Here is a 12,680-nt window from a genome sequence, read left to right as displayed (position 1 = left end):
CTTGCAGCATCCAGGAGAGGGCAGTAACTGGGCCCCCAGGAGGTGGTAAGTGATCAGACATCAGACTGTAGATTTGCTAGTGGACTGGATGTGAGGAGCAAGAGAGAAGAAAGGAATTAAGGTTTTTAACCTGAGCAATTTAAAGATGGACTTGCCATTAAATGAGATGGGAAAGGCTCACATAGATGGAGCATGTTTTGGGGAGGGAGAAGGGAGAGATCAGGAGCTTGGTTTGAGACCATGTTGAATTTAAGATACCTGTCAGAAAACACAGCCTGGTAGAAATGTTGAGGCCAGTTGGAGTTTAGGACCGAGGTCCTAGCTACAGACAGAAGCATGGACATCACTGGCTAAAGATGGATTGACACCATTAATAGCGGCAAAGTGTCCCAGGCCTAGGCAATGCTGGAACTACGAGTAGTTGGTGCTGCCCACGTCCCATGTGGAATTCTGTGTCCAGGGCTGGGAGCCCCTGTAAAAGGGGTACTGCTGGCCTGGACCATAGCCATAGAAGGGTATTGGGATGGTGGAGGTACAGGAATCATGGACGCTTGCTGTGCATGAGGAGACCTGGGACCACGTGAGCACTGTGCCCACCCCCTGACAGCCACCCTGTGGGAGGCCCTGGGAGTAGTGTGAGAGCAAAAGGTGCCAGCTCTGAGAAGGCTAATTTTGGCTGAGGGTGAAGAGCCATTGCGGCTAATTCCTGGAGGAACTGTCCCCACTGCCATGGAAATGACTGGCAGAGGTTTTCAAAGTCCTTTTGACTTGAACTACAGGAAGAATTACATTTTACTGTGATCCTGTGCACACTTAGGAAAAGTTGAAACAAGTTTCCTAAAGCTTACTTATCCTTTCTATGGTCATTGCACTTTGGTATCTTCCATTCTATTTCTTTTTTAATGCTGATAGGGATCCACTAAATTGACTTCAGGATCCACTAAGGGATCCAGTCTGCAGTTTGAAACCCCTGGTCTCAGCACAACTGAACTCCACCCCTGGGTATTCACACTGAAGGAGGATTGAGGGTGGGTGCCTCTGGGATTCCAGCCTTAGGGAGTACTTTCCCCTGCCAGGCTACGTGCAGGTTGTGGAGAAGGTCCACCTCCTTGGCAGTACATTAAGTCCTATTATCCCACTTAAGCTAATCTTGCCCGGATCCCCCCATCCGAGGTTTGGCTTCGTGCGGACAGAATTCCAAGCGTGGATGACCCTGCAGGGTACCTAGATTAAGTGTTAAGCCTGTAGTGAACACTCAAGACCTAAGGTGGAATGACCCGTGCAGAAATTAGGTGCAGAAGCAACTAGCCCCGGAGTCAGTACCAGCTCGGCGGAGTTCATTTGGTTACGGACAAGTGGGTGCCAGGAGCAGTGGGGGGGGGGGGGACGGGGGGCGGCAGGGATAAAGGGAGAAGACACGGGAGCGCAGTGGAGAGACCCAAACATTTTCGCAAACGAACGCGCTGAGGGTCCTAGAGGAGCCGGAAAGGGCCGGGGCGGCTGTGGGAGGGTCTGAGAGGTGGGGACGGGGAACTAGGGGTCTGCTTTCCTCCGCGCCCCCGCGCTCCCGCGGACTCGGCTGGTACTGATCCCCGGGCTTGGCCCCCTGCGGAAGCGCACCAAGCTAGGTGCACCCAGCTGGCGCCCCTTGAGCCTCCAGCGCCCAGGAAGGAGGAAGGGGGAAGGGGCGGGGCGGGCACGAGCGGAGCAGGGAGAGGCTGGACTAACCGCCCAACTTCCTCCTTCAGCCCCTCCCTCCCGCACTCGCGGGCGAGCTTCGACCGAACGGAGCTGGTGGAGGACCGCGGTTCCGCTGGGGGCGGAGGGGCTAGGGTTCGCAGCAGCCCACGTGACCCCATTTCCCACCCGGTTCCAGCCCCCAGGTCCGGAGGCGGGGGCCCGGCGACCGACTCCCGGGCCGGACTTCGCGGTGGGGCCGCCGCCCGCGAGTCCTATAGAGCCACCTGAGCCGGAGCCCGGAGGACGCCGTCGCTCCTCGCTGTCCGAGTCCCGCGCGCCGCGATGGGCCGGGGGAGCCGGCCGCCGCCGCCTCTGCTGCTGCTGATGCTACTGCTACTGCTACCGCCGTCTCCGATTCGGGCACTCGCCCCTCGGATCAGCCTGCCTCTGGGTGAGTGCTGGGGCGACCCCGCGGGGGACGCGGGCTGGGGTCTGGGGGAGGGGAGGCGGCCGGCGAGGTGCCTCGCGCGGAGGTTGTGGTGACAAAGGAGGGAGGGAGGGAGGGGGTCTGTCGGAGGCTTGGGGTCCATTAGGACCCCTCCTCCTTTCAGAACGCTCCTGGGAGGGAGGGAGAGGAGAGGAGAGCTGTGGGGCCGCGGGCCCCTTTCTTCCATTCTTTTTAGTGGGCAGGGAGGGAGTCTCTCGCCCGTTCTGTCGCCCCTGCTCGCCCCTTGGTAGGGCGTCCTTTCGGCGGTGGCGCCCCCCCTCGTTCCCCACCCCCGGTGCTGGCTGCCCGCTGGTCCGCCTGCCCATCTGCTTGTCTTTGATGCTGACCAGAGCCAGCCGCAGTGCCCCCACCCCCACCCCCGCCCCCGAGGGCGGCGCGGGGTGGAGGGGGCCTTGGTTGCCGTCCCATAAACACTGGGGTTCTGGTATTACAGCAAGTCGCAGCAGGACTCGGGAACCGCGGCGGGGCGGGTGCCCCATTCTCCCTCCGCCTTTTCACCCTGGTGGGCCAGCGCAGCCCGCCCCCGCTCCCAGGCTTGGTGGGATCCCCCCAGGGCCTGGGAGCGACCATACTAGGGATGGGAGCAGCTCTGGGCTCCGAGACTTCCAGGCCCTGGGAAGGACTGCTCCTCAGAGTCACCCTGGAGTACCGTCCTCATTGGCCACGACCCTCGCCTGGTGCTCACGTCTGCTTCTCTGGCCCCCTCCCTTCCAGCCCTCCACTCTCCCCTCTCCTTACCAACCCCCCCCCCCTTTCATCTGGTTGCTTTTCCAAGTCTTTGAAATCAGAGGGACCTGGATTCCAGTCCCATTTCTGCTACTGGGCAAGTGAGTCCCTTTTCCCTGTGCCCCAGTTTCCTCATCTGTAAAATGGGCACTGTCATAGGTATTTTGCAAGGCTATCTTGGAGATTTCATGAAACCAGGTGTATTACTAGGCAACATATATAGATGCCCAATAATGTTTCTCCAAGCCCTTTAACTTGTTCGTTGTCACACTGAATGAATTAGAATAAAGGATGTATAAATTAGTGTTTACAGACTAAAACTGTATCAGGCTTCCTTCTCTTTACAGCATCCCACTTCTAAAAGCATTTCATTTACAAAAGGAAAGAGTAGCAGAATCAGTACTTAAATTAAGTCAGGGCCACTAGGGAAACCCTACCTGAAACATTGCAGGATAATACTGAGAAGATGGCCTGGGTTCAAATCCTGCCTCAGCCACTAGGTAACCGTGTGACCTTGAGCAAGCTGCTTAACCTCTCTGGGCCTTGATTTCCTCATCTGTAAAATAGGGATAATGATAGCACCCACCTCAAAGTTGTGAAGGTTAAATCATTTTCTGTTTGAAAAGTGCTTAGGGCAGGGCTTGATACGTAGAACCCGCTTAATAAGTGTTAGCTATCATCATTGCTACGTGTTAAGCACAGGCTTCATTCTGGCATATCCTGCCCAGAGCTGGGGTGTGTTAGTTTGACCACAGCCCCTTGGGTGCTCCAGCTGGGTAAGTGAAGATAACAGGTGTATCCGGACCCAGGCCTGCTGCCTCGCTACTCTTTCTGTTGTGGCCACCACTCCCTTTGCCCTTAGACCCTCTCAGCTCTGCAAGAAGGCAAGGTGAGGGGGGAACAAAGACTCTGATGGACTCCACTTCTGGCCCTGGGAAAGCTGGACTGGCTCACGGGGCCATGTCAACTGTAGCAGGTATTGTGTCCAACTCTGAAGCTGGCTGGGGACCACTCATAGTGTGACTAAAAGGCAGAAGGGGGAGCTGTGAGGAGGAACTGAGAGGACCTGCTTCCTGGGAGCAGCTAGAACACTTGTTCATTACTACCCACTGCCCTGAAACCTGGCCCACTTCCACGTATTCAGCACCATGGCCTGGCCGTAGTACAGGCTACTGTCACACACCAGCACCCCTTGCACAGGTCAGGTGGTGCTATGGTCTGGATGTATGGTACCCCCAAAATTCATATGTTAAAATCCTAACCCCCCAAAAGACTGAGACACTCAGGCTCACCTGTGAGGACCCACAGATGCACACATTTTGTGCATGGCACAGAGGTGCCCAGTTGAGGGGTGGAGGGCCTGAAATGCAGTTTATACTCTGCTTTCCAAGCTGTGGAGCCTAGAGAAAAAGACCTTCCGCTCTGTTCTTGAGGCTGGGACTACCCAGAGGGGACCTCTTTTTCTAGTTCCACCAAAGCCCTGGCATCGTTTAGCAGCACCCCAGCCCCTGAACTCGTGAGCATGTATCCACACTTTGCTGAGCTGCACTGCGCTGCACCCAGAGTGCTCGCCTCCCTGGCCTCCCTCCAGGACCTTGATCCCCGCTGCCCCCCTCCCATCTACATGTAGGTCCTCCCAGCCGGCTGGGAGCCCCAGAGGGGGATCCCTGGTGACTGAGCAGGCATACCCTCTGAGCATGGCCTGAGGCGGTTTCCTGCCTCATCCCTGGGGGCTCATTAGATATTCCTGGCAGTGTGCCCATACTGGGCAAGCCCATGGTGACCATGGGATGCTGGGCTTGAAGCCCCAGGCCTCTCCCTCACAGAAGAGGGAGAGAGGCATGGAACGGAGAACACACCCCGCTTCCTGCCACCTGCCCTCCTGTACTGAATTCCCACCCAGGCTCTCCAAGGGCCCGGAGGCCTAGGGAGAATGGCCTGTGTCTGTGGTTTAAAACAAAATCCTTGGAAGTAGAGCATCCAGTTTGCATCTGAGGTCCTTCGTATGGAACCCTCATTACTGTTGATCAGCAGCAGATTCCTGGGGCCACAAGGAGGGGGTGCCCCACTTGTGGTCTCACCCAGTGGACAGGATTGGGAGGAGGACTGGGGGCTCCAGGGTCAGCTAGGCAAGCAGTGGCCTTAAGAGGAGATTTCTTGTCTCTGTGAAAGGGACACTTCAAAGAAGCATGTGGAATTTTGGTTCTGTTGCATCGGAGACTGTGCAGTCAGGACAGAGGCTTTGCAGTGGTTAGGAGCAGGAGAGATGCAGAGTGGAAACAATGGGCCCGGATGTGCAGTGCCTTCCAGCCTGGCCATGTGGGCAGAAACAAAACAACCTGCTCCTATGCTCATGAAAGTCATATCGGGTCCCCTTATTTGGGCAATTAAAAGGAGTTATTAATTTCCCCCTGCCCCAGAAGTGCCTGGCTGGAAGACTCTGGACACAGTGTTTCCAAACTAGACTGGATATAAATCCCTAGGCCTGCAAACCGCAGTCAACAAAACCCCATTGAGCAGAGAGAACAGCGCATTGGCCTGAATCAGCTGCTTGTCCTCTGACCTGGAGCGGGCACCCAGGGTCATGGCTGCCCTGAGAAGCCCCATGCAAGCCACTTTCAAAGTCTTTTCCTGGCTGGTTACTGGCCTCCCTCCTTGATGTGGCCTCAGCTTGACATGAGCATTTGTCTTCAGCTCTGTCCTGTGGTCTGGCATCTTCATGGCCCTTCAGCGCAGAGCTGTAACCGTGGTGCTAACAGACGGCTCACCGCACAACCTGGGGCAAGTGCCCACCTCCTCCAAGCCCATTTGCACATTGGCAAGATGGGAGTAATAGCAGGATCCATCTCTCAGGGTCCTGAGAGGATTACGTGAAATAATGTGTGTAAAGTGTTTGGCCCGGTGCCTGGCACATGCTATGTCCCCAGTAAAAGGTAGTGGCTACTCTTCTTTGTGGTGGAAATTCCCTGCCCGCCTTGCTGGGTGAGGTTATTTGCATCAACTGGGTAGATACTGGTGAGCGCTGGCTGTATGCAGGCCCTCTGCTAGGTGCTAAGACCTTACGGCCAGGGAATGAAGTGGTGCAGACCCCACCCCCTAACCCAGGGTAGGAGACCAAGCAAGTCCCCCGAGGGCTGATTGGAGGCCATCGTCAGGGGTCCTGCTTAATTTAGTCCACTTTTCAAGTGCTCCTGGTTCAGCTCTTTCAAAGTCCTCCTCTGCCCCGAGAACCTCCTCTGCCTGGGGCTGGACCACACCTCTCCCTCCTCCCTGTCCCTGGTTGCCTCCACTTTGCCCTCTGCATAACCCACATTTAGCTGGGTGTTGAAATGCCTGTGTGCCAGCCCAGCAAAGCTCTGAGCTTGCACAACTTTTGGGGCACAGCTAGATACACCTGCACGTTCCTCTCCTAGACAGGGGAGACAGAGAGGATGGCACGGGGCCTGGAGAAAAAGCTGGACTCAGGTCATGTCCGTCACGCCTTCCTTTGTCCCCTTTCTTAGGGCCTGTGGCCCCACTCCCCCATCCCTGGGTGCTCAGGATCAGAGGCCTCTGATGTGGTCCTCCGTGTGGGTCGAGGGGGAAGAGGAGTGAGAAAATGTGGGACTCTCATGGTCTGGGCTGGCCTGACCTCAGGAGCTCCTGCTGCTGCTTCTTCCTAGCCAGCACCCCCGCCCCTCCCCCGCCGCTCCTCTTCCTCGCATTCTGACCTCCCTGTCCTGGCAATGCTTCCCCGAGTCCAGGATGGAAAGTAGAGCCCTGTGCAGTCTCCCTGGTCACTCTTTAGCCACCCACCACTCCTGTGTGACCGTCTCCACTACGGGGCAGGAACCAGCCCTTAGGTGGCACAGCTGGCACCCTTATGTTTGTGTTCCACCATCCAGCACCTAGAAGAAGGTAGAAGGTAAGGTAGCAGGTATAGGGCTACTGTAGGCACCAGGCTTTTAGTATATTATTTCCACTTACATGGTAGATGGAATTATCCCCATTTTACAGTTAAGATAGCTGAGGTTCAGAGAAGAGAAGTATCTTGTCCACGTCACACAGTTCTGCCTTGCAAGCCTGCGACCTGACCTGTTCTCCGTGGGACTTGTTTGGTCTGCATTCATGGGTCCATCTGAGAAGCCCATCCTGACAGCTTAGTGGCGTTCAGAGAGGTGGGGGGCCTGTGGTGAGGGGGTTTCAGTGGGGATAATAGACAGTAGACAGAAACCTCTCATTTTATCTTTAATTCTTTTTTTTTTTTAATTTTATTTATTTATTTATTTTTGGCTGCGTTGGGTCTTCGTTGCTGTGCGCAGGCTTTCTCTAGTTGCAGCGAGCGGGCGCTACTCTTTCGTTGTGGTGCACGGGTTTCTCATTGCGGTGGCTTCTCCTGTTGCAGAGCATGGGCTCTAGGCACGCGGGCTTCAGTAGTTGTGGCACGCGGGCTTAGTAGTTGTGGCTCATGGGCTTAGTTGCTCCGCGGCATGTGGGATCTTCCCGGACCAGGGCTCGAACCCGTGTCCCCTGCATTGGCAGGTGGATTCCCAACCACTGCGCCACCAGGGAAGCCCCTTATCTTTAATTCTAAAGAGGGGCCAAGTGAACTGACTTGCTGCCTCTCTCTTGGCCTTCCCTTGCCCATCCTCTGAGAGAGGTGTTAACTGGAAGAGGGAAGAAAACCACCCGGGAGGGAGTGCCCAGTGTGTGCTGGGTGCTGGCCTGGGGTATGGAGGTGGTATTGTTTCATCTTGTACAGATGAGGGACCCGAGGCTCTGAGAAGAGAACTCATATTGTCAGGGCCGTGCAGCTAGAAGTTTCGGGGCGAAGCCTTGGACCACAAGCTCTCTGCCTCAAGAATCACATTCTTTCCGTGAGACTATCTGGCTCCTGCTTCACCTGTGAAATGTACAAAAGCAGCGAAATGACCCAGCTCAGCCCTTGCATAATTGATAGGTTATGTATTTCCATCTGGTAAAGAAATCTATTGAGGTCACTCCTTGGATGGGACAAGAGATCCAGCTAAGGCCCTGATGGCACAGCCATGGTCGGAAATAGGGCAGACCCGGCAGACTTGGCCAGGAGCGCGGTGCGCCGGAGACTGGGGCAAACGTCTCAGACAGACGTTTGCAAACGGGGGAGCAACAGGCCAGAGCCAGCATGGAGATATATTTTGTTTGGCATCCAAGTGTTTTAGAAAAATTTTAATGAGTCACCAATATTTAAAACTCAGGAAATTTTCTATAAAAATCCAGGTTTCCAACTCTTCTGAAGACCTGATGAGGCTTAGCCCTCATTCCATTGAGTAACAATGGTCTGGGGGGAAGCAGCAGCTACCCCTTCAGAGGGGCTCCTGCCTGTAGGAGGCTCCACCCCCACCTGCCCTTGTCCCCTTGCCTGTACAAGTGGGCTTCCGAGGTGGCCAGGGGCTGGGAGTTTACTCAGAGCAAGGATGAGGAGTGGGGGTGGGTGGGCGGCATGGGTAGGGCCAATCGTAATTGTTGGTGGCCCCCTAACCCTGGGAGCTTGGCATTTCTACGTGCTGCGTTTATTTGGTCTTCCCAGCAACCCTGCGAGGGCTCCCTCCCAGAAACGGCAGGTATCTTGTCTAACTGGTCAGTGATAATAGTCAGGACTCACACACAGACCTTGTGACTCTGCTTTCCAGTCCCTGTGGCCTCTCCTGTCTCCCTGCAGCACTTTCAGCTGTCACACTTCCATCTAGACCCTGGGATTCCAGGACTGAGCTCTGGGGAGGGGACAGGGCAGGGGCCATGCTTCTCAGACACACTCTCGCGATCGTGAGGCTTCAGGACCTCTGGACTGCCCCCTTTGAATCTGGTGTCCGTCCCTGGACCAGAGCACCCTGAATTGGGACTTGGGACTCTGTTAGTCATTCATTCAGTCAACGAATGTTTATTGAACAACTCGTTGGAACTCCCCTGGCCAGATGATACAAATATGGACTACAAATAATAAGACAGTTTTGATCCTCAAGGATCAAAGCTTGGTGAGGGAGACAGGCACCTGAGGCCCATCATCGTCAAACAATGTGGCCAATGCACCGCGAGAGGTGTGAGCAGGAAATGATGGGTGCACAGGGAAGGGGCCCTCGCCCAGCTGGGGATTCAGGAAGGCCTCCTGGAGGAGGTGAAACCGAGCTGAGTCTCAAAGGATGGGTAGGAGTTAGTCAAAAGGAAGGGCATTCCAGGCAGGGGGACTGCCTGGGCAAAGACTGGCGAGGAGAAATAGGACCTTGAGTCGAAGTTCACTCCTTTGAAATGGGAGGGGGATGTGGCAAGGGCTGGCGAGTTAGGGGCTGGGACATAGGGACACAGGACCGTGACAGTCCCCAGAGAGCCCTCTGACCTCAGTGTAGCAGCTGGGCTGGGGGCAGGGGCCAGTTGGGAGGCTGCTGCAGTGGCTCGGGTGAGAGAGGGCAGTGGCCCGGTTCAGGCCCAAGGTAGCGGGGATGGTGAGGGGAATAGATTTGGACAGTATTGAGGAGGGAGACTTGGCAGGATTTGAGCATGGATTAGATGTCCACGGTGAGGGAGAGGGAGATAGAAAGTGCGACTCACAGGTTTCCAGCCCGCTGAGCTGTGCCACCCAAAGACGCAAGATCCCAAGCCGAGGAGTGGTCTGGAAGAGGGCAGTGGAGGAGGTGCCCGTGGAGGGTCTCCTGCATAGTGGTGTCTGGCGTACTGGAGGACGACCTGCATACTGGAGGATGAAGAGATTTGGGAGTTGCCAGCATCCAGGACATTGAAGCGATGGGCATGGATGTGTGGCCCAAGGGCCAAGGGCCGACCCCAGTGAACAAGAACATTCAAGAGCGAGGCCTGGAGAGGCTGAAGGTGATTAATAATACAGACTCTGGAGCTGGTGACCCAGGTTCAAATCCCAGCTCCACCGCTCTTCCTAACTGGGTAACTGAGGGCAAGTCATTTCACGTGTGCCTCAGTTCTCTCGCCCGAAAAAAGCAGGTGGTAATTCCTACCTGACAACGACCTGGCCAGAATTACGTGCACCAGCCCATTTAAAGTGCTGAGTAAGTGCTACAGCGCATCAGCTCCTGGAGGGATGGAGGCCCGGGAGGAGTGTGAAGGAGTGAGGCGACCCTTGAGATCGGTGTGGCGGACCCCCACCAGGCCGTGCCCCTCGGCGTCTAGGGTTTGGCGGCAAGGCGATGCCCGGGCCCTGGCGAGTGTGGGCCTGGTTCAGGCCTGACCCCCAGGCAGGGAGTGAGTGGGAGGTAAGGGACGGAGATGGCGCTAGGTGGCTCTTCTCCTCAGGAGTTTGGCTGAGAAGGGAGGAGGGAGGCACACACATTTCTAGGATAGATATCGAGGGAAAAAAAATTTCTTTGAGAGGCAGAGGTTGATGACACAGGATTCAGTTTCTGAGGAGATGGAGGATGGGAAGTTGAGGTTGTTTATGCCGATGGCCCCAGTTTCCTTAGAAAAGGGGGGCCTCTGAGAGGAGGAGGATGGGGGTAGAGGCTTCAGGAGAGAGGGGACGGCCAGTCCCGGGGCAGAGGGCCGGAGGAGCTGACCTTGGTCCTTGGTGGGTGGGTGGGGGTCAGGCTTCCAAGGTGATGGCAGCTCATGACAGGTCCTGGGTTAAGACTCAGTTGTCCAGATGGACACAAGGAGGGTGTCTGAGAGGGGTGGGGGCCACCTGGTGATTCTGGCAGGAGCACTTGGCCAGCTCACCTGGGGCGGTAGCAGCAGCCAGCTGGGAAGCGGGCTTTCCCGAGCATGCATGCCCCAGGAACACAGGATGCTTCTAGGCTGGGTTCCCTTGATTTCTTGCCTCTTTCTTGGTTACCTCAGTCCATGGGGAGCACTTGTGGCACACAGTCCCCTTCCCCTATCAAGAGTGACCCTTGCCTGGCTGGGGTCGCTACCCTGGCATTGGCCTGTTGACAGCAGTTTGGCGTGCCGCTTCCAGCCGGTCTGGCCACCCTGCCCCGACATTGGGCGGGGGGGAAGGAGGACGCACAAACAGGTCGGCGGCATCCAGGTCGATGGCTGCCTTGCCCTAGTTTGCTGCTGAGTCAGCACTCCTGTCCTGGAGGTGGTGCTTCTGCTGGTGCAAGTGGGTCCAAGGGTCCCGTGTGACTCCCTGGGGAAGAGGTGCTCCAACAGAGCCTTGGGAGGCTCTCAGGGATTTGTCCAGGGCCCAGACCCCTCTCTGGGGACGTGATTCAAGCCGAGGGGCAGCCAGCTGCCCACTACGCCCCACCCCCGTTCCCGCTGGGGGCACCTTCCAGGCCCTGACTGCGCAGGGAAGCTGGTGTCTTCTGGCCTAGTCCTGGTGGGGCCTGTGGGCGGCGGGCTGTTAAGGCCAGGTCAGCGTCAGCTGTGGTGCCCCTGGAGCCACAGTGGAGGGAAAGGTGGGGCGGGACTCTGAGTCAGGGCCCTGCTGCAGTGCCTGGTTGGCAGGGTGGGGACTGCCCGGGGTGGGGATGGTGCTGAGCCCTGTTCCCGTCTCACCCCAGGGAGCTCCAAGCTTCCGGCTGAGTCACAGGCCAGGGGAGAAACTCTAGATGAGGCTGGGGGCTGAGTTGTTCCCGCATCACTTCCTGCTGAGAGGCCAGGCCCTGAGGGTATGGGAGTGGGGCTCTGCAGGTAGCTCTGACCCTCTCCGAGGGCGAGGCCGAGGGTGGGGAGGACTCAAGGTGGGACAGCCCCAGGCCAGCCGCCATCCTGCCTTCTTGGAGCCCTGGAGAAGCCACTGTCTCAGGCAGGCCTGCCCAGGCTAGATGGGACGGTTTCATCCCACCTGGGAGAACTGACCACAGCTTCAGGCAGCCCGGCTTTCTCTGCACTGGACTAACCCTCTGGGTAGAGGGTGTGGAGGATGTCTGAGCAGCACAGGTAGCCCAGGAGACCACACAAGGCACTCTCTTTCCACACAGAGAGCAGGGTAGACACTAAGACTGACCCCGAGGTGGGCCAGCACTCATGGAGCTGAGTGCACAAACACTTCCTTTTAGTCACCTCTGCAGATAGCACCCCAGAGCGAACACACAAGCGTGGACAAGCCCTGTGGTAGGGTGTACACACACACAAACACACACACGGGCGAGCTGAGGCAGGAACCCCACTCAGAACACTGCCGAGCAGGGACAAGCTCTCACACACCGCATGGGCCCGTGACACCGGCCCGTGTCTGAGCTGTTGCTCTCTGCTTGGCCGTGAGCCCCTCATGTGACCAGACGCAGGCCTAGGTTAGAATGGCCCAGGATGAGTTTGTTAGCCACGAGGACCAGGGAGGCCCAGCTCTTCAAAGCAACCCTGTTTCTCTGGCAGCTCTCGCTGGGCTGGATTTTCCTGCAGGGCTTTTTGATTTTGTTTTTGATCCACTCGAGTGTTGATCGTGTGCCAGACACTGTGCCAACACTGGGATAACGTGTGTGCGAAGTTGTTTTGAGTAAAGCTCCCAGTAAATGTGGGTTATTATTATGTATGTTATTATTTACATATATAATCTCATTTCTTTTTGTAACAATCCTATGAGGCGAGGTGGTATTATCCTCATTTTACAGATAAGGAAAGTGAGGCTCCAAGGTGTTAAGTGGCTTGTCCTGGTACCAAACGGACAGTAAGTGACAGAGGCAGGATTTGAACCCAGGTCTCTGACTGTGACTGTGAGTCTGTGCTTCTAATCTCTGTCGCACTGAGACTCCCAGTTGGTAAGCCAGCCCCACTGACTGGCCCTGGTGAAGTCCACAGGGCAAGAGGGATTGCGGAGGGCCAGGCCTTCGGGACACCATGG

At 56.5% G+C, this 12,680-nt stretch overlaps 1 protein-coding gene across 6 annotated transcripts in view; it reads left to right on the top strand.

Moving 5' to 3' along the window:
• The window catches only part of SEMA4B (semaphorin 4B), a 101,626-nt gene that overhangs the window by 74,652 nt on the left and 14,294 nt on the right, over nucleotides 1-12,680 (top strand). For all 6 annotated transcript variants that reach the window (XM_061179932.1, XM_061179931.1, XM_061179933.1 and 3 more), the window contains one exon: nucleotides 1,877-2,131. In XM_061179932.1, coding sequence (XP_061035915.1) covers nucleotides 2,023-2,131 — 109 coding nt within the window. In that variant the 5' untranslated portion in view covers nucleotides 1,877-2,022. The remainder of the gene's footprint in view (nucleotides 1-1,876; nucleotides 2,132-12,680) is intronic.

The sequence above is a fragment of the Eubalaena glacialis genome, chromosome 2 (assembly GCF_028564815.1).
Source record: "Eubalaena glacialis isolate mEubGla1 chromosome 2, mEubGla1.1.hap2.+ XY, whole genome shotgun sequence".
NCBI classification, from domain to species: domain Eukaryota; kingdom Metazoa; phylum Chordata; class Mammalia; order Artiodactyla; family Balaenidae; genus Eubalaena; species Eubalaena glacialis.
Note: the sequence above shows the minus strand (reverse complement) of the source record. Positions and strands in the feature narration are given on the sequence as shown.